General features: G+C 57.6%; 1 protein-coding gene across 3 annotated transcripts in view; it reads right to left on the bottom strand.

The window, feature by feature from the left end:
* The window catches only part of MAD1L1 (mitotic arrest deficient 1 like 1), a 323,294-nt gene that overhangs the window by 288,709 nt on the left and 10,580 nt on the right, over positions 1 to 24,005 (bottom strand). For all 3 annotated transcript variants that reach the window (XM_029219334.1, XM_029219333.1, XM_029219335.1), the window contains exons 4-9: positions 23,437 to 23,616; positions 20,870 to 20,994; positions 19,800 to 19,881; positions 18,447 to 18,577; positions 18,180 to 18,294; positions 16,055 to 16,116 (exon numbers count right to left, since the gene is read on the bottom strand). In XM_029219334.1, coding sequence (XP_029075167.1) covers positions 16,055 to 16,116; positions 18,180 to 18,294; positions 18,447 to 18,577; positions 19,800 to 19,881; positions 20,870 to 20,994; positions 23,437 to 23,616 — 695 coding nt within the window. The remainder of the gene's footprint in view (positions 1 to 16,054; positions 16,117 to 18,179; positions 18,295 to 18,446; positions 18,578 to 19,799; positions 19,882 to 20,869; positions 20,995 to 23,436; positions 23,617 to 24,005) is intronic.

Raw genomic sequence — 24,005 nt, 5'->3', positions numbered from 1 at the left:
CCCCTCCCCTGTCCCCCACCTAGCACAGGTCACGTCTTCTCGCATCTGTGCGAGGACACCTCCCAGCTTCCTCTCTGTCCCCGTGCTACTCCTGTGCCAAACAGGAGCCGAACGGTCCTCTCAAGGTGCAAAGCTACCCGTGTCACAGCCGGCAAAGCCCGTCAACGGCTGTCAACGAAGGCAAGCCCCTCAGCACGGCCCTCGGGGCCCACCTGGGCCAGCGGGACACTCGCCGGTCCTCTGTCTCTCAGGCTGCCCAGGTGGTCCCTGTCCTGTCCTCTGAACTCACTCTCCCCTCCCACCCCACAGGCCTTGGACAGAAGCCCTCCGCCACCCTTCAGCTCAGCCCCAGGTGCTGTCCTCTGAGAAGCCGGCCCTGCCACAGCCCACAGCACCCCTGCCCTGGGTCAGGCCACCGGAAAGTTCCCAAAGCAGCAGACACCTGTCTCCTGGCCCGGCTGCCCCTGCCTACTGTGAGTGCGATGCTCTCAAGAGCAGGTATCTCCCGGGAGGGCAAGGACCACGCGCACGGCTGGCTGTGCCCAGCACACACCCACCACCCTGTAAGGCCAGGCTCGGCCAGGCCTCCCCAGGTCCGGCACGCATTCTGCCCACGGGTACCCGAGGCAAGTGACGGGACAGACACCAAGGACACACAGCAAGGGCAGGGACACCCTGTGGCCAAGGAGTCCCATCACAATTAACAGAGACTGACACCACACAGGAGTCCAACTTCCAGCAAAGGCCTCTTGGGCCCTTCCTCAGGCAAGAGATTAAGAAAGCACGCTGCATGACACTGTAAAGCGACCATACTCCAATAAAAATTAATAAAGAAAAGACAAGACGCTGCCAGTAACACAGGTGGAATTACTGACCAATGAAAAACAGACTTCCTGAGAAATGGCCTTGCTGGTTGCAGTGGCGTCAATGAACCACTCCTTAGACCAAGCTGGTTGGAACAGGGTTTATTTGCTCAGAGGTGGAGCTGATTGTACTAAATTAAGGATGGGGATGGGAATTCCCTGGCAGTCCAGTGGTTAGGACTCCGCACTTTCACTGCCATGGGCCCAGGTTCAATCACTGGCCAAGGAACTAAGATCCCACAAGCTGTGTGGCGTGGCCAAAAATAAATAAGTAATTAATTAAGGATGAGGAATCACCCCACCTGCACTCGCTCTGTCACAGTTCAGCACAGTTATTTCCTCCCCTGTAATAAACCACAGCTGTGAGTGGAAAGCTTCCCGGGATCCCTGTGCGCCCTCGCAGTGATCACGGAACCTGAGGGTGGTCTTGGGGACCCATAAACACAGAAGGGAGGGCAGTCTCCTGCACCGGCCCCTAACTCTGCAACAGCCATACAATGAAGCACGAAATGACTTATTAAAGCGCACTCCCCACACGTGAGTGGAGGGCCCTGGGAGCTGTGCTGAGGAACTGGGCACTGAAGGCGCCACAAGCGGAGGAAGGGGCAATGCACCGGCGTTATGTGTTAGCAAACACACGCACAAAGCATGTGCGGAAAAACGCACCAAACCTGTTAACACTGGCTGCCTTCAGGGACGGAGCCAGTGCTGAGAGCATGTCCTGAGGGCTGAGCCATGTGATAGCGTGGCCGGTTCAGAGAAGCTCCTCCAGAGGCCCCAGATCCGAAACGATAGGCGTCTGTCTCCAGCACTGCTTCCCAAAGGCCAGAGAAGACACCCACTCAGCTTCCCTATCCCGAGGCATCCTCACCATGTAGTACGAGTCTCCACGAACAGACGTGGCAACAGGGGAAGCTCAAGACACAACCTCCAGGGATAAAGTAAAAGTGGTGTGCAAATACAGTGAAAACTCGCCTGTCTGAAGTGGGATGAACCTGATAGCACCTCCCCGCCAAGTCTGACACCTGTTACAAAAACCAGACCGGAGAGCTCCGGAGGGAAAGGCCAATTCTCCTCCCCCAAGTTCACATGGGCTTCTCACCACCTGCTTCGCCAAATCCATGCAAGGCCCCGGCCTCCTCGGCTCCCCTTGCATGGGGTCTGGCCACACCAGAGCCCAACCCTCCCAGAGGTGAGCTCTGCTTCTGGCGGCCAGGACCTCTGCTCACTTCACTAACAAGACAGAAAATTCCAGGGCGCAAGCATGACTGGCTCAGCCACACACAGAACCTCACCCAAAGCAGGGACGCAGTCCAAGACTGCTTTGGAATTCTCAGTGAATTCCCCTTCATCCAAGTTGTCACAAACTCGCATGCACAGACAAGTGGTAGCACCGAAATGGATAAACCAGGAAGTGAGATCCACCCATACCATTGCTGGTCCAGCTACTGCAGTGCTAAGAGTATGTAAGACCCTTTATTTAAAAAAAAAGAAAGTACTCAGCTATTTCCAAAAGCTATTTTTTAACATATTGTTACAAAAACTCTTCAGTTAATAAAAAAAGGTATTTTAATATCCCCAATTTATAAGCCCTATCGATCTATCATCTTTTTAAAATATCCATTTAACTGAAAAAGCCTCCCCGACGCTCCCATTTGAGTTTAACCTTAAAACTCTGCAACACCACAAGGCTAGGGACGTTAAAAACATGCCAAGTGCTCTTGAGCCAATTAAAACGAAGACACACCCCTTCCCTTGGACACCTACATCCCACCCTTCGCGAGGGCAACAGGGAGCCTGAGCCTAGTCCACTGGCCCGGAGACGGGAGGGAAGGCGGGCCCGGGCCCTGGTCAGCACACCAGGGAAGGGCAGGAGATGCACCGGATGCCTTCTGCCCAGTGAGTTCTGAAAATTGTCACAAATGTCTGACACGCCAACACTATCTGAAAGGTATAAAACCCTTTCCCCTGGGACTTCCCTGGTGGCGCAGTGGTTAAGAATCCGCCTGCCAAGGCAGGGGACACAGGTTCGATCCCTGGTCCGGGCAGATCCCACATGCTGCGGAAAACTAAGCCCATGAGTCACAACTACTGAGCCTGCACTCTAGAGCCCGTGAGCCACAACTACTGAGCCCGCGTGCCACAACTACTGAAGCCCACGCGCCTAGAGCCCGTGCTCCGCAGCAAGAGAAGCCACCGCAATGAGAAGCCTGCGCACCTCAAGGAAGATTAGCCCCCGCTCGCTGCAACTAGAGAAAGCCCGCGCGCAGCAACGAAGACCCAACGCAGCCATAAATTTATTTATTTAAAAAAAAACAACCCTTTCCCCTTCACTCCGTCTGAACCTGGGCAACCCAGGGAGGGAGCCCAACATAGTCTTCAGAGATCACCTTGCTCAAGCGCTGGGCTCCCGAGACAGAGGCCAGAAAGCGCAGGGAAAAGCCCCCGAGCCAAGGCCCTGTCCCCTACCATCGGCCCCAGGAGCTGGGAGTCCCAGTAGCAGCGGCCATCTCTGAACAAGCTAAAGGCAGAGACACCCTCTCGGGCGGCAACTCCCAGCCGGTCCCAGGAGCTGGGCTTCCTCTGACATTCCCAGGGAAATCCAGACAGCTGGCTTTTCAGCCCAAGAGCAGCCTGAAAGCACCCCCACTGCACCTCACCACGGGCTGGACTCCAGGGGCCGTGGCCCGATCCCCCGGCAGCTTTGGGTGCGTGGCCAGCTCCCAGAGGGCAGCTGGCCACCGGCAGGATGGGCCGTGCGGGGCACCCTCCAGGTGGGCCTGGAGACGCAGGGCCGGACCAGCCTCTGCCAGAGCCCTGGGGAGGGCTGACAAGCAGCCGCACTGGATCCCCGGCACACTTAGGGGCTGGGAAGTCAGGGGAGCGGGAAAGGAAGAAGTTGGTGGCAACTTCTAACAACTTCTATGGGAGAAAGCTCCAAACTGGCACAGAGGCCACACTGCAGTGTAATGACCCTCCTGTGCCTCCCAGGGGCCAGTCACCGAGGTTCTGCCATGTGCTTTCATCCAACACTCCACCCTCCAGCCCAATCTCATGTTTTCTAACCTGTTTTGTGATGGACGTTTTGCCTCACAACTTTACCTGAACTCACCGACAGGATGCTGACAAGTGGGCACACGTGTAACCCGGGTCCCCACCTACCCCAGGAGGTCCCGCCAGTCCCTTCCCAACCAACCCCTCAACTAACTTCAGGCAACTGCCAGGCTGGGTTGTTGTGGTCTTTTGTGGGGCTCTTTCTGGCCTTAAGATTAGTTTTGCCTGTTCTAAAACAATTTTTAAAATTTCAGCAGCCTTCTCTCTTCCATTGAGTTCCCCGATGTGTGTGCATCTCAGATGAAGCCCTGCTGATGGAGGACGGTCTGAAAGCGAGTTCTGCCACTGATTAGGTCAGTCCATCGCCCTGGACCCTGAGAGCCCCTCTTGCCCGGATGTCCTTCCCCACAGCGCCCCAGCCTGCACTGCGTTCAGGACGAGCAGAGGCCCAGACACCCCATGCTGTCACAGCTGTCATGAGGCCAGGAGTCACCACAGCGGGGGACACACGTGAGGGCGTTCCCTCCAGTCTCAGTGCCAATAACAGCAACACACCAAGTCATGGGGTGGCTCCTACCGCATGGATGCCGGATCGTGAAGAACCTTCCAGGCACTGCCAGGAGGCTCCAGGCCAACTAAGCAGCCACCTGGGACAGGGTGACAGGACCAAGGCAGGCAGCCAGGGCTTCACCTGGGGCGCTTCCCACCCTCACCTCCCATCTGCACCCACCCTCCACACACACGTGTTTGCACGCGGCCCGTGTGCACACAGGAACACCTCTGTGCTTTTATTAAACCAACCTGAGTTCTCTTTCGAGTTAGAGTAAAACCACCACAGAGGAATGAAATGCTCCATGTGGTTCTCTCCACAAAGGAAAGTGAGGAGGGGAATGATACTTACCAAGTCTCTCCAACATCTCTGCTTCCTGAGTCAGGGCGGAAAAAGAACAGGAAGGAAGTCTGCCAGGAACATCTGCGCCCCTTTCTCCCCCGAGCCCCACTTTCCCAGCCCCAGGGTGCGCCGTGGTTTGTGCCAAAGCAGCAGCAGGAGGCCCGCAGCGGGCGTCCCGCTCTCTCCTCAGAGCCCCCCCCCCCCCCGCTCCTGCCAGCCAGCTGAGCTCTCCACCGTCTGACGGCCAAGACCGCCCCCCACCCGGGCCACCCCGCTGCCTAAGGCTCTCAAGGCCCAAGGCCTAGACCACGGAGAGCTGGCCACCCCGCATCCCAGACACCCCGGTATCCCCGAGAACACAACACATAAAACACCTTCCATCTGGGCCACCAAAGCGGCGGAGGTCTGGGGCACATGGTCTTCAACAGAGGAAATGCTCACTGGGGGCCCGGCATGCCGGTCGCGGACTGGGGGCCACATCTCCTTGCCACACACCGGCGACAGTCCCCAAGACAAACACCCCTGCCACGTGCTCTCAGCGGCCGCCTGCCTGCCGGGCCCTAGATGCACGAGGCTGGGCACAGTCGTGGGCGTAGCGCAACTGGGGGAGCAAGGGCCCAGCAACCCGCCCGGAGGAAACCGTGCCACAGTCTGCAGACAGACAGGTCGCGACGGCCCCACGAGCCGAGGAGGAGCGCCAGGTCTCCCCTCACGATCCCCCAAGCGTTGTGGGCTGCCCACCCTTCCGGCCCAGGGTGTTTCGCTTGTGACTGTCTCAGTAGCCGAAGAGCGAAGGAAGGACGCGTGCGTTTCTTCTTGGACGCCTCAGTCATGGTGCCTTGAAGAGTAAGCTTCTGTGTCCCCTCTCTAGACACAGGCCCAGGGGCAATCCTAGAGGGCTGCCCCCTGCTCTCCCGTCCCCAGCCACAGCCCCACTTCCCTGTGACAGAAAGCTGAGGAGGGGCGGTTAGCACGAGGACCGGCCCGGGCCATGAGAGGGGCCAACACAGCACATGTGGACACACTCAGGAATACAAAGTACTGAAAACCAGAGGTCCAGGTCCCCCAGCTGAGGGCACAGGACGACACACTGAAGGGGACAGAGAGCTCTTCAAGGCCACTGGTGACAAATCCTCCATAGCACCAAACTCTCACGAAGACACAACGGCAGAAGGAGCCACTGACCGGAGCCCTGCCTGAGGCTGAGGGTCTCGAAGGAGAGCTACCCACTCGTGCCAGCCACCGCCCACCATCCTGGGTGCACCCAAGACCAGCCAGGGAAGGAAGAACGAGACATCCAGGGCAGCGCCCCGTGGTCCCGCCTCCGCCACACGCAGACTGTGACACGGCGACACCAACCCCAGTGTGTGGCCGCCCCCACCTCCACCACCACCGGCTCGCCAGCACCACCCTCGCTGGTGCCACCTCGCCCTGCACCCGGGACACTTTCCTCCCGCTTCACCTCCCTCCTCTCATCCTCAGGACCCCACTCCCACCTGCCAAGGGACACTTCCCAGAAGACAGAGCTCATCCAAGGCAACAGCCAGAGCCTGTGCGGTGCCGAGGCCGGCACACAGTGGGTCAGGCACACAGTAGGCCTGGGAGCGCTTGCCATCCCACAACCACTGGGTGGGGCCTGACAGGAGCCCGGGCAGCGCGTCGGAGCTGCGGTGTGTGCAGCACAGCAGCCTCGGCACTCAGCTCCTGAGACGCTCCAATGAAAACACAACTTCTGACGGCAGGGCGGCCTGGCCTCTGCGCCAGGACAAGAGCAGAGCATGAGGAAGAGAAGCTGGAGTAACGCCAGGCCGCCGCCCCGACAGCCTGTGCTGAGCTCCTCTCCTGTTCTCCGGTGCAGCTCAGCAAAAAGGGCCCTGCTTCACGGGCACGAGAGCCCCCAGCTGGAGCCCCTCACCACTAACAACGGCCAGCCCACCCCCTGAGCCCATCCCTGGCCTCCAGCTGGTCTTGGAGAATCTGAACCATGTCCCCGGGTGGTCAGCCACCCGTGGGAAGGGGGCGCCGGGCCTTGGGAGGAGTGGGGTATGGGCACAGGCTGACCCTGGACTCGGGGCACCTGCTCTGCCCTCAAGAGACCCGAGGCGGAGCTCGATGGGACGAGGAGCAGCTCTAGCTTCCGACAAAGTGACAGTGGCTGTGGGAAAGGATGACAGAGCTTGCGACCGTGTGCAGCTAACCCCCAGGTGTCCTGGATGACACTGTTCAGAGGCCTCTCCTCGCAGCCTCAAAGCTGACATTCAAGGGTGTCAGGTGGGGAAGCCCAGGCATAAATGCCCAATGAAATACCCCTCAACTGTTCCCTGAAGCCACCCAAGATGCTGGCCCTCCAAAGGCCATGGTGACTGCTGGAAATAGCAGGGCAGGCCCTCGGGGGACTGCTCCAGAGGAAGCCGTGCAGCCACCCAGCCCCTTCGTCCCTTCCTGTCCTCTCAGGACACCCCCCACTCTGCCTGGGGACTGGGGACCTGAGCCTCCACAAGGGAGGGGCCTGGTGCATAACTGGACCTCAGCAAGCACCTGCCAAGTCTAAACCAACTGGGACCCCGGAGCTACCTTCTCGTTCTCCCAAATAAGCCCCTGGGAATCCAGCAGAGCCTAATTTGTCTAAATCCTTTTATTATCTGGCTTTAGGTTTTCTTTTTACATGAATTTAAAAAGAGGCACAGAAGTAGAAGAGCCGTATCTACAAAACTGGGAGAAAAGCCCCCCAAAAGAGCCAAGTGAGAAGCACAGAAGTACAGACCCGCCTGAGTCCGGGATCCGCTTCGCTGAGCGCCCGGCTGCTGCGCGGCCTGGGGAGAGCACGTGCAGGGGATGCAGCCCTGGAAGAGTCAGGAAGAGTTTCTTCTGGAAAGCATTTCTCTCTTACGTTCCCTACAATGCTGCAAAGCCCGCAGCCCGTGGCCTGCTCTGAGCACGCAGAGTCAGGCGGACGGGGCTGTGCCCACTGGGTCTCCGTTAGAGCTTCCCAACCTGCCCAAGCCCAACCAGAACAAAGCAGTTTCTTCTCCCACTGGGGCCAAGCAAGCCTGTCAGGGACGCTGGTCCGTCCACACCTTGCTGCATAAATCCAGCAGGCAGAGACTGGTCCACACTGCTGCCGACTCTGAAACCTCACCAGGAAGCGGGAGACAGGCAGGGGCTGCTCCCCCGAGCCCCGAACTGGACTGTAGCTGAAAGAATGACCGTTGTCAGGAAGCTCTCTGCTACACTTGTTTTCTGGTTCCCACTGGGACACGCTGTGAATAACGCTGGGGCTCTGTCACAGCAGCCAAGCGAGCCAAAGGATGCCCTACCCAAGTCACATCAAACCACAAACGCACCAAACAAAGCCGTCACGATGCCATCACTCACTCACCAAACGTTTATGAAACGCCCACTGGACTTAGGCACAGAGGCTCTAAAGACAGGCCCCGCTCCTAGTTCACGAGACTGAAGCCTGAGGCTGACCAGTGCAGAAAACACAACCTCCAAGGCAAAAAGAAGCTGGGGACTCAGCCGCCCACAATGAGTAAACGCACGGGAACAACTGTTGTAGGCCTCCACGGGGATGGAAAGGGCTGAGATGGGTTCAGAAGTCCCCGGCCTCTGCCTGCGCCCTGTGGGGGAGGAAGCTCATGGCTCTGGGGCTGTTCTCAGGGAGCCTGGCTGGGAGCTGACACCTCACAGAGGCACAGGCCTGAGGAAGAAATCAAATATGTTTCAAGGGCCCCTGCAGACTCCAGGCTCCCTGAGAACAGCCCGTGGGGAATGCATGAGGTGGTGAATGAACCAACAATAAAAATGATCACAGCTGAGACCAAGGCATCAGCAGGAGGGACCAGAAGGGGCCCCGCTCACGAGCCCCCGGAAGGCCAAAGCCTTCTCCTTCCCCCTCCTCTCGTGCCTGCAAAGAAAACACACCAAGACCAATGAAAACGACCCAGACGCGCGACAGCCCAGCTACCTTCCCAAGCAGCCACAGCGCGGCCTGTATTGATCAACCCAACACCTAGGTAATGAGAAATTGCCAACACAGTCACCAGGGTAACAAGTGTGTCCAGGGTGCTCAATACGACCCGTTCTCAGGAGGAAGTTAGGCACTCCCCCTCGCTGGCCTCCTAATTGGCCTCAGAAATCAGGGGACACTAGTCCCCAGGACTCGTCATCTGGCCAGCCTACAAATGCTTTGGGGAAACGTCCAGCATCAGCACTTGCCAGTTCCCAGCTTTCACTCCAGATGATGGGTCAGCAGTTTGTGGGGGGGGGCGCAGCTGCCAGGCCTCAGAGCCAGCCAAACCCGCCTGCCTTTCCGTCTCCCCGGTACCAGCGTCCTCTGCAACCCCGCAGGCTCCGTCACACCTGCACACTCACACTGGCAGGTACTGCGCCCTCCCAGCCTGGCTGAAACCGGGCCAGCTGCAGGCACAAAGGGATGGGGAAGGAGCCAAGCCACAGTGGCACCCTTGCCACGAGCAAACTGTTTCCTCTATGAAATTAGAGGCCTGGCGACAGAGGGACTCAACAGGCATCCCAAGCCTACTGAATAAGGATCCCGCCAAGAGGGGTTGCTAAGAACTCTTTCTCAAAGCCCAGCCACTGCACATTTCCTGCCCCCTCACTCCACTGTGACCTGACTTGCAACCTCTGCTAGAACCTCTGAAAGCGTGCTGCCTGGAGCGACTGACGACGCTCTCACACTGGGACACAAAGGTCAATTACACGTTTTTGGAGGGCAATTCGGTCAAACACATATATCTTTTAGGTAAAAAAAATTCAACTTCTAAGAATTTATCCAACCAAAACAATGCTGCTTATTGGTGGGGGAAAAAAAAAAAACAAAACCTGGAAATATCCATCAACAGGGTACTAGTATAGAATGAGCACTTCTTAGGGGGTGGGTACATAAAGAGCTAGTACGACAAGGAAAAAATTCTTTTTAATTTTTTAAATTTTGTATCTATATGAGACAATAGATGTTCACTAAACTTACCGTGGTAATCATTTCATGATAACGTGTAAGTCCAATCATTACGCTGCAGACCTTAAACTTATACAGTGTTATTGGTTGATTACATCACAATTAAACTGGAAGAAAAAAAGAGCTTGGGGCTTCTTCCCTGGTGGCACAGTGGTTGAGAGTCCGCCTGCCGATGCAGGGGACACGGGTTCGTGCCCCGGTCCGGAAAGATCCCACATGCCGTGGAGCGGCTGGGCCCGTGAGCCATGGCCGCTGAGCCTGTGCGTCCGGAGGCTGTGCTCCGCAACGGGAGAGGCCACAACAGTGAGAGGCCCGCGTACCGCACGCACACACACACAAAAAAAGAGCTTGTATGCACACACATTTCTAGAAAGATGCCCAGGAATTTATCAGGCATTGCCTAGAAAGACGGACTGGGGGTAAGAGCGATAACACCCTGCTGCCCACCCCTGGCGGCAACCCTCAATCCTGCTCTGAGAATGGCACCCCCGGGCATAACTAGAGCACCGCGTGATGGCGCCAGACAGCAGTGACACAGGGCAAGCCCGGAGGAGGTGAGATGGGGAGGACTGAAGACCACTTTCACTTTTCACCTTCCTCCTCTGCAGAGCTTGGGTTTACCATGAAACCACCTGCCCTTCTGCAGCCCACACCTGGCCTCCCCTGGTGACACTCCCACAGCACTTGCCCCAAGTCCCCAAGATCCAGGAACACTGAAAAAGCCTGGGCTGATCCCAGCTGCCCATGGGCCTTTGATAAGCTCAAGAAATGGGTTCCTTCCCAAAATAAAGGCTTTAAAAAGCATCCCCATCCACTCCTGACTTCAGTCCAGGCCACCTCCTAGGCCTTTTCCTTCCCCTCACAGCTGTCAGGAGCGCCGATTACTCACCATCCTCGGACCAGCTTGACTGAAGCGTGACATACATACAACTGTGTAGCTGCTGCTGTGACAGTCACAGGTGAGGGCCCCCCAGGTCCCCAATCATATCCCAATCCAAGACTTAAGGAGCCACTCACCCTCCTGTCACAGGTCAGTTTTGCCGTTTTTAAAATTTCAAGTAAATGGCATCATGCAGTGTGAACTGAATGGGTTGCCTTCTTTTGCTGAGAGATTCACGTTTCTGCACACAGCACCTGTCTCCCCCTGTTTCTTGCTCAGTGGTGTTCCGTCCACGTGATGGACACCTGACTTGGTTCCTGGTTTGGGCGACTATGAATAAAGCTGCTGTTAACACTCACACACGAGTCTCTGTGAGGCCACACGTCTTCATTTCTCTTGGGTCAGTAACCAGGAGTGGAACTGCCGGGTGGTATCGCCCACATACAGAAAGCTGCCCCGCGGTTGCCCAAGCAGCTGTGCTGTGTCCCACGGTACCACCAGCGCATGAGACCTCCAGCTGCTCCACATCTTCACCACGTCGAGAGCAGTATTTCACTGTGACCTTACTTTGTACTCCTCGTTTTGTTTTTAATTATTTGGCTGCGCCAGATCTTAGTTGCAGCATGCGGGATCTTTAGCTGCTGCATGCAGGATCCCTGACCAAGGCCTCTTTTTTTTTTTTTTTTTTTTTGCGGTACGCGGGCCTCTCACTGTCGTGGCCTCTCCCGTTGCAGAGCAACAGGCTCTGGACGCGCAGGCTCAGCAGCCATGGCTCACAGGCCCAGCCGCTCCGCGGCACATGGGATCCTCCCGGACGGGGCACGAACCCACGTCCCCTGCATCGGCAGGCGGACACTCAGCCACTGTGCCACCAGGGAAGCCCCCCTATACTCCTCTTGTGACTAATGACACCGAGCATTTTTCATGTCCTTTTTCATCACTCATATCTTCTCAAAGTTATCTGTTCAAAGTCTTTCACCCATTTTTTAAATTTGGTCATCTTATCAATTTGGAGGAATATTTTCTGTACTGTGGATAAAAGTCCTCAGTCAGACACACATGTTGCAAATATTTTCTCCTAGTCTATGTTTTGCCTTATTTTTTTCTTAACTGTGTCTTTTGAAAGCAAAAGTTTCTAATTTTGAAGTCTAACTTACCAATTTTTTTCATCTCTGGTTCATGCTTTTTGTGTCCTAAGAACTCTTTGCCAAACCCAAGCAAAGCTTCCAGAAGTTTGTTTTTACATTTAAGTCCATGCCCCAATGAACTGATTTTGTGGACAGTATGAGGTTTCTATTTGTACAGATTCCCTGCTGTTTCAGCACCATTTGTTGAAAGACTCTCTCCCATTGAATTATCTTGTCACCTTTGACAAAAATCAATTGACTCTACATTCTTAGATTATTCCTGAACTTTCTATTCTGCCCTATTGATTTACATGCCTATCCTTACACCATGACCACCCTGTCTTGATTAATACTGTTCACAGTGTGCCTGCAACCAGCTGCTGGAAGCCCTCTAAGTCATTCTTCTTCCAAACTCTGACAGCTGTGGTAGGTCCCTTCCATTTCTATAGAGATTTTAGAATCAGCTTGTCAATTTCTCCCCAAAAATCCTCCTGGGACTCTGATTGGGATTGTGTTGAATCTATGAATTGTCTTAACAATACTGAGTACTCCAATCCATGAACACGGTATCTCTCTCCAGTTACTTACACTGTTACCAGATTAGCCTTAATTTCTCTCAACAACATCTTACTGTTTCCAGTGTATGGGTCCCATACACATATTTTGTTAAATTTATTCCCAGGTATTTCACAGACACATCACAGGGTGTCCCTCTCCAGTACCTTCAAATCATCCCGACACACCACGCTACCGAGGAATGAGGCTCAGCGAGTCACAGCCCTCCGCACCACTGCCCACTCCCTCAGGCCAACCCTCAAGACCCTGGGACAAGAACGTCCGGACACCAGACGCAGCCACCCTCCTCCCCACACCAGCACCTGCAAGTGCACAGGCCCCACCTCACCCATGCAGGGCATTCCCTCGCACCCTCAAAGTCCTGATGTCAACCTGCCCCTGACTCACATGACCCATGTGCTGCAGACAGGGGATCAGATGACGTCAAGGGTGGACAAGCTCGTCTGGCAGATAAGGACACTCGGCCCAGCAGGCTTCCCTATAGGTTTGCACTGGCTGACCCACCAGCCAAGTCACCCCCCACCGCCCTGTTATCCCTAGGTCCTCACGATTTAAGAAATCCCAAACTAGGAAGAGGGTGACCACTGTGGTGCCATGTGGACCCTTCTCTGTTCCTAACCTCTGCAAGACCACAGAGCCCTCTACAGGTCCCAAGGTAGCAGGGAGCCACGATCACCAAGGGGGGGGGCGGTGCCACCTAGTGGCGGCAGCTCTCAGAAACCACAGAGACACTGGACGGCGGCCAGAGCCTGGGGTCATGACAGGCCCCAAATGAGCAAAATTATGGCAACACCCTGACCGAAACACCCAACAAGGCTTCCCTGGTGGCGCAGTGGTTAAGAACCCGCCTGCCAATGCAGGGGACACAGGTTCAAGCCCTGGTCCGGGAAGATCCCACACGCCATGGAGCCCACGAGCCACAACTACTGAGCCCGTGCGCCTAGAGCCCGTGCTCCACAACATAATAAGCCACCGCAATGTGAAGCCCGCGCACCGCCACGAAGAGTAGCCCCCGCTCGGCGCAACTAGAGAAAGCCCACACACAGCAACGAAGACCCAACATAGCCTAAACAAATAGATAAAAATAAATTAAAATATATATATATTAAAAAAAACACAACAGACTCACGCCTGCCAGGCCAGGCCAAAACACCCTCCCAGCCCCTTGAACCTCTAATGCCAGGGCAACTGCTGGACTCCAACTTCTGCTGTCCGCTGGAGCTGGCTGATCACACTTTGGGGAAGGGGTCCCTGGACTAGCACGCAAAATCTCACGTCCACACGCACCCACTCGCAAACCTGTGTTTTTGTGGGGAGAAAGTATGACTTTCATCAGATTTTCAGAGATTCGTGACCCCATGGTGAGAAACTAACGTTCCAGAAGACTCTTCCATTTACAGATGTGGAAACGGGTGTAAAAGAGACCCCACAACACACAGGGGCTAAGCTGGGGTCAGACACATGTGCAGCCACAGTTTAACAGGGTCTGAGATGGCCCCAGTCACTACCGCTGCACTGAACACTGCGAGAGTGACAAAGAGTGTCCCTCAGCTCCTGGCGGAGCCCACCTCCGCCCACCAGGCAGGGACCCCCAGACAACGTCACCTTGGAACAGTGCGCGTCTCTCCTTCCCACACCCACCCCTTTGCAGGGACCCCACACTGCAGCAACGGGCCCCCAGCCTCTCCCTGTGTCCGAGAACCCTATGCCCATTTCCCACCCCCATACTCAATTTCAAGAGACGTGGGCTCCACCAAATTACCCTCCCTGCTCAGAAACCGCTAATGACTGCCCAAAACCTGGCAAAAGAGAGCCAAACCCCTCATGCTATTTGTGGTCACACCAAGACTCAAGTCCAGCGCTGGAGAGGAGGACTCAATGGGCCTGGGCTCAGCCCAGGCGTCTGCACGTGCACCAAACTCCCCAGGTGATCCAGCTGATGGGCCACACTTACACCGCAAGCCTGTGACCCTCCAACCGGCACTCGACACACGTACCCGCGTAAGCAGGGCAGGAGTTGCCGGAGGTGAGGGCCCGCCCCAAACGCGCTAGTAGGGACAGGAAAGGGCGGAAGAGCTAAGGTTTCCGAGGGGCCCCCAGAAGCGGCCCAGGCACAACCGCCACAAAGCACATGAAAAGAAGGCTTCTCTTTACAGGGGCTCCCACCAGGAACCCCAGGAGACGAGGACAGCCAGCCACACCTCACTGCTCTGCAGCGTGCACAGCACCCGGCACACAGGCGCGTCTAACCTCCACCAACACAGCGAGGCAAGCCCTGCGGCCCTGCCCAAGGGCAAGGGACTGGCCCGGAGCAGCGCGCCGACTCGAAGAGGGGCGCCCTGACGGGTGGGAGAGCGGGAGAGCCGCTGGGAGGTGGGCGGCGGTGGTCAGGTTTGGAAGCGGGACCAAAAGGTCTCAAGGAGCAGCTGCACCTTCCATCGTGTCCAGCACACTGACCCTTGCGCCATTCTGGCCAGAGACAGCAGCCGGCTGCGCGCCGGCCCTGCTGCCCTGACTAAGAAACGCTCCAGCAGCCGGTGCCACCTGGCGCGAGAGGGCCTCCGATCTCCCGCACAGGAAAAAAGTCATGGAGCTTTCTCTTCTGACGTGAGCCTCCCTGGGAGTGGGAGGGAAGCTTCCCCACGAGTTCATCAGCCCAGAGAAAAGGAGGAAACACAAAACATCTAGGCCTCGCTGGGGCCAGCCCTACATGACCCTGGGTTCTGCAGGTGGAGTTCAGGAGGGAACAGCCTACTCTGTCCTCTGAGACTTAGCGATAGCGAGGCAGAAGGAAAACGAAGGGGCATCTTCAAGTGACAAACAGCTGGAGTCCATGGTGTGATGGAGCTGGTGCAGGTCCCAAAGGAGCAGTCAGAGGCTGTGATTACAGGACAGCCCTTTGAGGAGGGCTCTCTATCTAGGCCCAGCTTCCGAGAGCAGCAGGACAGACCCCCCGAGAAGACACAGGCTTCAAGTCGCACAAGCAGACAAACAGGAGGCTCTCTACACGCCACAGGCCCCAGGCGCCAGGACTAATCCTGAAGGACCAATCTCCCACCCCCACCCCCAGATGGGAGCAGTGGGCAGTCGGTCTGCAGGGGGACCGGGCAGGGAAGGGACCTGGGGGCTAAGGGCCAGCGGTGGAGCGACACTGGAGAAAGGGGCAGCGGCCCCAGAAGGACAGGCACCAGGACAGATGGAATCGGGAGCAGGGAGCGGTGGGAAGATGCCCGTCTGAGAACCAGGCCCGCTCGGCCATCCAGCAGCCCCGCCTGCCATCTACCTGCTGGCATTAGCTCAACAGACAAGCTGAGGCTGCTGCAAGGGCCTGATGAGAAACAATCCTCCATCACCCTGTTTTCCTTTTTTGCCCCTGAAGACTCAGTTTATCTCTACTCGTTACAACCACCTAAAAGAAATGACTTCCCTCAAAAGCAACTACTTCCTCAGTATAAACAAAAAAGAGCCCTTCAAGAAAACCCCACAACGCAGGGCCCACACCTGCCAGCGCTCTGTCGAGAATGTCCCGTCCTCGGCGGGGAGAGTCCCTACTTCCATCTCCTTAAACCTAAGCAGCCGCAGGCAGGGCCTCTGCTGGAGGGAACCAGGCTGGCAGGGCCCATTCTGCCAAAGGTGCCATCCGTGCGGAACAAAGGTGGGGACCCGGCGCCGTCCGCCTACCTGATGCTCAAGCCCGTGGTCTGGTCCAGCCTCTCCCAGCTCTGCAGTTTCGTCAGCAGCCTCTGAAAAGACATGGAAGTAGAGCCCTTAGAGCGCTGTGCCCGTCATCTCCGTGCAAGCGCCGGGCCCTCCCACCTCCTCCACACACACACCTCGACCCCCAGCACGGCAGTACCACACAAAACCGACGACATCACCTCCCTGATCCTCCGGAACGGCCCGCCCTGATCGCTGAGCTAAAACGCAGAAAGGCACCCATCCGCTCCAAAGCAGACAGGCTGCTTCCCAACCGCGGAAGCTACGCTGCGTGCTTAACATCTCATTCATTCCTGGCTCCGTAACTTCAAGATTCCCAGCAGGCCAGACAGACTGCGGGCTGGGGAAAGGGGTCGGGGGCAGACAGCCTCCTGGACGGTCCTGCGATAACCACGAGGGGGGCAGACGCTGCCCACGGCCTTGTCGCCCATCCTCCGGGTGCTCCTCAGGATGCCAAGCCCCAGGGCAGACAGACTTGGGCAGAGAGCCAAACCCCACCCCCCAACACACACGCACGCGCGCGCGCGTGCCAGGCTGGGCCCCCGTGGCCGCTGGGAAGAACAGGGGGCAGCAGCGGTGCCCCCACCCGGCCCGCATGCCGGGCCTCCCGCCCTTGTATTCTCACAGCCGCTCCACTGACCCACATCCCACATCGGAGTCTTGCTACCTTCCTAGACCGCGTGCCTTTGTCTGGCCTCCCACTCCTTCCTGGGGCCAAGCCCAGCGCTGTTCAGTGCGCTCATTCAGCCACTCAAGTACTTCCTGACCCCTATCGTGTGCCGGGCACAAGACTGGTTAATAAATCTATCACTACAGTTGACGCTGAGTCAGCGTTTACCACTGTTTAAGCACGTTACACTACCTCATTTAATCCTCACAACCCTGTAGGAAGACACGCGTTCCTCGTTACACAGGTGGACAGAGAGGTTAAGTAATTTGCCAGGGTCACACAGCCAGCGGGCACGCAACAGCAGGGCTGGAAACCAGGCAGTGTGATTCTACATGCAGAATCTTAACCAATTTCAAAACAAACTATATCCAGAGAAAAACTGCTGGACTCCGGGACTGTCTTTTCAGGCTAAGTGCCCACATAAGCCGACGCCTGAGAGGGATTTGTGCTCCAGACCCACGATGCCTCAGCTGGCAGTGAACCCATCGGGGGGCGCAGCTGACGAGCACTCTGACCAGACTGCAAGCTACGGGAAGTGGTGACACGGTTTACGCTGGGCAAACCAGAAAGGAAGGTGACTGAAGGTGACCACAGAAGGGGAAGCAGTGTGGAAGGACAGGAGGACCCCGGGCCTGGAGCCGGGAGGCCTTCGTGCTGGTCCGCTCAGCACGCGAACAAGGATGCGTTCGGCACCGACGTCCATGGCCATCTCTACAACAGCCCACAAAATGCCCCGATGCGTCCCAGCAGCAGCCCCAGGGAAAGGAAACTCAGCACAGGTGTCTGTTCACATCCACGGGCAGGAACAACGTCTGTTCCAGGTACCACAAGCCATCTCCTCTCTCCGACTCAGCATCAGTGCTACTGAAACAAACTACTACGAACTCAGGGGCTGAGAACAATACACATTTACTGTCTTACAGCTCCGTAGGTCAGAAGCCCAGCAAGGGCCTCATCGTGCCAGATCAAGGGGTCGCAGGGCCACACTCCTCCTGGATGCCCTGGGGAAGAACCTGTTTCCTCGTCCGTTCCAGCCTCTAGAGGTGCCAACGTTCCCTGGCTCACAGCGCCTTCCTCCATTCATCACCACCAAGAGCAGCAGGCAAGTCCTCCTCACCTCACGTGGCTCTGACCTCCAACCCCCTCCGGCCCCGGTCAGGACCTGTGAGCACACCGGCCCAGCTGGGGGCCAGCAGGAGCCCCAAGGGAGCCTCCCTACCACAGCTAGGGGTCAGCACCCTTCGATCCCCTTTGCCCACAGTTCTGGGGAGCAGGATGGGGCTGTCTTTAGGGGTCACTATTCTGCCCACCATACTAGCCCAGCGGCTGCCACATTTTAGCTGAACAGCTGGAACGTAGAACTAAAACACCCAGGGTCTCCCCTAGCCAGCCACAGGACACCCACGGGGACCAGCTCACCTCCTTCTCCAGCTCCAGGTCGACCAGGGTTTCCTGCATCTTCTCCTGCCGCCCCAGCCTCCGCTGCAGCCCCTCCAGCTCCTCCCGGAGCAGCCCATTGGTGTCCCGCATCTCCCTGGCAGGGCCAGAAGCATAGTCACTCAAACAGCCGCACCGCCGGGGACAGTGCAGGAGCCCCTGGAGCAGGGGCTGCACCCAAGGAGGCTGCAAACATTTTGCACACGCGCGCACACACCGCCACCAACCCCCTCCCCCCGGGCCCCTCACCGCAGGCAGGCGTTCTCCTCCCGCAGCTGCCGCAGCTCCCTCTCCACCGTGGGCAGCCGCGCCAGCTCAGACCTCATATTCTTCACGATTGCAGCATCCTGCTCCTGCAGGGTCAGCTTCTGCTCCAAATCCTGATCGAGGCCGGAGACAGAGGGGAGACAGTCATGGGCGCCTAACTGTCCCAGATCCATGGCAACTTCCACGGCCCTGGCCCCCGCCTCTGGGCAGCCTGCGCCGGCTGTGCCTCTGCGCGGTGTCCTCAGGGGACACTCCCAGGGTAGCCCCACGCGCCACGTGCCGTGCCGCCTGCAGGGCAGGAGCCCGTCACACGTCCGGCACAAGGACGCGCGGCGAATGCTCCGTGAATTGACACCCACCCTCAAACGCTGGCTCTGCTTGCCACTCCCGTGGCACAGGGTCCTGACTGAGTCCTTGTACGGTGAGGACAGCCTGTCCATTATGACATGTAGTCCCCGGGAACACATGGAGACACCGGGGAGACTCAGTGACGAGTCACAAAACAACAAACACTAAGGGGCCCAGCTCTGGGCCAGGTACTGGGTCAAGCAGCGGGGACACCATGACACAGAGGACAGATGAGGTCTCTGCAGGGAAGAGCGTACAAAAGACAGACATCAGGCCGTGCAGGCAAGTCAATACTGAGAAGCAGGCCAAGGACTCAGATGGGCGGACGGGGCAGGGGAGACGTAACGGGTCGTGTGAAGCAGTGAGGGCCGGGGAGGAGAGATGGACGAGCCGCAGAGGACAGCACGTGAAGACCAGAGGCGAAAGCGAGCCGGGAGGTCTGGAAGCTGACAAGATGGAGCTGGGGGTACACAGAGCCAGAGCACGGGAGCGGGGCCCGGTGCACGGACGTGGCTCTAAGGGCAGCGGGCAGCCATCACGGCTCCCCGGCCGTGTCCTCCCACAGAGAGGCAGCACGGCCTGAACTAGAGTCACGCCGACCTGGCTCTGAGACCCAGCTGAGTCATGCACTAGCTGTGCGACATCGGGCAGGCTGTTGTTCACCCTCTCCAGTCCTGCACAGCATCCCGTGGTACCTGAAGTTATCATACGTTTACTTTTTACTCTATGTGTTTGATTCTGATCTTCATCCAAAAGCATACGAGCTTCCTGGGAGCAGAAATACGCACCCCAGCATCCAGCACAGTGCCCGGCACATAAGGAGACAACCGACATGTAAACAGCTACAGTGGACGCAGGCAGCTAACTGCCACTAGATGCCACTGAGTACGCCCCCAGCTCTGAAACAGCCACGGGTCACAGGGGGGCCGGGCCCAGCGCTGTGACATCTCCCAGGCACAGGCCAGGGACTGGAACGGAGCAACTCACCTTAATCCTCTGCTCTTGGTCCCCCCGTGCTTCTTGGCTGGCCTGGAGCTCCTGAACCTTCTGGTTAGCTTCCTGCCATTTCCTATTAAGAAAAAAGTACACCACGTGCAGAAACAGGCATGTGGTAAAGCCAGCACACTTGCCCGCACTCTAAAAGCTCTCCAGCACAGACACACTCACTCATACACGCACGCAACCACACTCCTGCACGCTCCCTGCAAGGACGCCTCAGGGTCCAGGGCCCAGCCCCTGCTGGTGGCTCTGTGGCCTGAGTCGCAGGGCAGGTGGGTAAATCCAGACCACCTGCGAGTCCTCTCCCCTCCCCACACCTCTCACAATAGGAGCTTCTGCTGGCCCTGGAACAGCCAAAGCCAAGGACCCGCTCAGGACCGACCCACCCCCCCCAACCCTGCCCCATTCCACCGAGTGGTCAGAACTCCCCTAAGACAACACCTGCTAAGGTAGAGGCCACGAGCTTTGGGAGAGCGCTGTCTTCTACCTGCATCTCCTGGCGAGCTCCTCCATCCTGCCGTGCCTTTGCTCAGAGGGCTCCCTCCCCAGGAACGTCCTTTCCCACCCACGTCCCCCCTGCCCCAGGGCATGTCCTACGCAGCCTTCAAAATCTCGCTCAAACCCAACATCTTCTCTGAAAGCTCCCTCCAGGAAGGCATCCCACCCCCAGAGGAGGAAAGAAATGACTGTTCCCGCTTCTTATTCTTGGAACATTTGAAACACTGCTCTGTTCTGGCACTAAAAGGTCCTGGCTTCAAAGGCCTCAGTGTGTCCCAACAGCCTGTGGATGGGAGGCCAGCACACGAAGGGCACTCGTGGAACCTCAGAGCTTCAGTGCACACGACGTTCGTGAACGCTGGGCGCTCACGCCACAGAAGGATACGCGGGACAGCAAGCCTGGGTCTTGCACATGGTTAACGAGTGGATGCCCAGTTCGGCACGCAGCCCAGCAGGCTTCGGGCCAACTGTACCCAGGTGGACAGCTGGCCAGGCTTACCTGGCAAAGGGGCGGGGACCCCTGCCCTGAAGGGGGCGGACCTGCCCGCCTCCACGCTCACCTGTGCTGCAGCTCCAGCTGCTCCTTCAGCTCCTGCCTCTCAGACTCCAGGCGTTTCACCTGCATCTCCTGGTTCATGACACTCCACTGCAGGTCCGAGAGCCTCCCCTTCAGCACACTGACGGTCTGAAAGCGAGACACACGAGAGCCGGTCCCCTCCCGCCCCGCTCCGGAGGGCAAGGACAGATCCATCTCCTCCTCTGGAACACGTGCCCGCCCCTCAACCCCACCCGAGCCCCGCCTCGGTGACCCGCGGCCTCGGGAGTGAGAACGCTGCCGGCCAAGGCGGGCCCGGGCCTCACGCCTGGCGGCCTCCACACCCACACCCCACGTCACCCCTTCCCACCCGGCGTGTGCACAGCCCCCCAGTCCGTGGCAGCCCACACCCACTCTGTCCTCAGCCCAGAATCCCTTCTCTAACCACCCCACCCCACCACCACGCCCCCCGCCCAGCTGTGCAGGAGACGTTACACGGGGACAAGCCGGGCACCCGCCAAGAAGTCAGAAGTGGGCGCTGAGGCTGTCCTCAGCATGACACCACGAGAGCCACACACAACGAACGGGAGCTGCACTAGTGCCGCGGAGGCTGAAGCGCTCCCAGGCCAGAAGGGGTCATGGGGGAAGGCACAGGGAGGCCTGGGGAGGCGGCCCAGCGCACAGCCTCCAGGACAGCGAGTCCGCTAGACGGACACTGGGGCGGAACTGCAGTCCTCAGCTCGGACCACGCCCTCCTCAGACAACCTTCTGGTGAGGGGACCCCACTTGTGGCTTTCCTGGGGCAAGAGAGCACGCCTCCAACAGGAAAAGCCAGCCCACTCAAGGGCGTCACTCTAAGTTAACAAGTGGCAACATCGCCCCATCAGCCTCTGAGAGTCAGACATCAACCTACAAGCTGAGGGCAAGAGGACGGCCTGGCAAACTCACCACAGTGAGCAACCCTCGCACGGGGCACCGTCTGCAAACACGGAGGCCACAGCAGGCCCCCCAGGGAGGCTGATGGGGGGGGGTGGGTCTGTGTCCTACCCTCTCATCGACCTGCATGGTTTCTTTTATTATAACAGTGACTCTCAATCTGGGACCCAAAGAAGAATGAAGATACTTAAGATCTATTTAACAATGAACATATCCTTTGAGGATTCTTCCTGAACTAAATAAAGGTACAGGCGCTGTGCTGAATACAGGAGTCAGACAGCCCACCGCCTGGAGGACAAAGCTGCGCGAAAGCCAGGCCGTCACCAGGATGACCTCAGAGAGCACGAGCATCTAGACCAGGCACCGTGACAAGAGAACACAGCTGTGTGGGCGGGAGGTTTACAAACCTAGACTCGGAACCAAGGACGCCTTCTCCACGGGGTGAAAAGGGAGATGAGCAACGTCAGGGTCTCCGTCCCAAACCGCCACAACCCTTGCCACGCCAGGCCCCACGGGCGTCTGCTCTGCAACTTCTGTGCCAAGGGTGCCCCCCAAATTGCTCCTCACTGAGCCATGTGCAGGACATGCCCACCCCCGTTCTCCAGAGAAGCCTGCGAGGGAGCACAAGCAGGCACACACCCAAGGCGGGAGGAAGACTTGTCTGAAGGCCACTCCTGCCAACATCCACATCAGAAGACAGATGTAGAAACAACCTTAACATGCTCTCCAGCGTTGCCAAGGCAGGAATAACCTGGCGCCTGCTCCGAAGATCCATCAAGGAGAGAAGACCACGCAGAGACAGAACACCAGTGATCCCGCGGCCCCCGACTCCCTCCCCCAGCAGCGTTTCATCTTCTTCCTCGCGGCACCTGTGATCCTGAGCAGCACAGCAAAGACACAGGGAAGGTCAGAGGAGTCCAATTTCCACAAGCATCAATGTCTGGGTTCTGTCTCTAAAGTTTACACAACCTTCGGTTGGTAGAGACAATAAGGACTACGGTTGATCTATGCTCTGGTTCCAGACATATTCTCAGATGCTAACAAACCTTATTAATAATCAAAGAAATGCAAATCCAGAGGCACATCTCCGGGGGCGGGGGCGGGGGGGCAGAATCACAAGTATTTCCAGAAAACACCATTATCCGTGACAGGTAGAGGTTCCAGTGAAAGTAGAATCCTCAACAATAGCTACTAGTAGAACACAGCAACTGGTAGCAAAAGCCACAGAGAGAACTGCACCTGGTGATCTTATAACCCCATTCCTAGGGATCTGTCCAAACGAAATCATTCAACAGAAACAAAAAAGCTACACACATGAAGCTATCTACCACATATGTATCTGTATCAGGGTGTGTGTGTGTATTAAAAAAAAACACTTGAAAGTGACCAAAAACAGGTTAGTCAACCACTAAAAATCATAATCACACAGACTAAAAAAGTATTCAACTTACTAACTGAAAACCACAGAATGGAAAATTAATATTTTTGCTACGATCAGAACTACGCAAAAAACGTAGGCACACACGTGGGAAGCAGAAGTACACAGTGGCACTACCACGGAGCTACCGTGCTGGAGGTGGGAGCTCGTCTCCTCTCCGCCCAGAGACTGCTCGCGGGGAGAGGGCAGCACCCCAGCCCAGGGCCCCAGCCCCTCACCTCGCCGGCTTCGGCCAGGCCGTCCTCCTGGTCCCGCAGCCTCTTGCTGGCCGCATCCAGGCTCTGCTGGCACACCCTGTAGCGCTGCAGCTGCTCCTTCATCTTCCCCTCCGCCTCGGCTTCCCGCTCCTGAAGCTGCCGAATGCGCGTCAGGAGCTCCTGGTTGCGGTCCACCTCGCGCTGCCAAGGAGAACGGCCTGGTGAGACGGCGTGTGAGCAGGCCGAGCCCAGCCCACTCTGCCCGCCGGACAGGACCGAGACCCAGAGCAGAGCCACCGATAAGGCAAGAGCCAAGCCCACAGGAACCCCGAGGCCGCAGCGGGATGCCCTCCAAGGTGAGCGCCCGGCCACAGCGGCGCGACGCCACATCTCACGGTGCCCCCCCCCGGGAGGGCGCTCGGCACACGTCACCGCCACCGACCACTGCTCACGGTGGCCATCTGCAAGGAGGAGCACAGCGATCTCACTCAGACTCGACCCTGGGAAGATGCCTCTGAGCTTAGCAGCTCCGGCGGCTCCCGTTCCAGTGAGTCGGCACGCCCCCAGAGAGTGGACGACCGGGCAGGGAC

Source organism: Monodon monoceros, unplaced genomic scaffold, assembly GCF_005190385.1.
Source record: "Monodon monoceros isolate NGI ecotype Baffin Bay Population unplaced genomic scaffold, NGI_Narwhal_1 Super_Scaffold_13, whole genome shotgun sequence".
NCBI lineage: Eukaryota > Metazoa > Chordata > Mammalia > Artiodactyla > Monodontidae > Monodon > Monodon monoceros.
The sequence above is the reverse complement of the archived record's forward strand: the minus strand, read 5'-3'. Positions and strand labels throughout refer to the sequence as shown.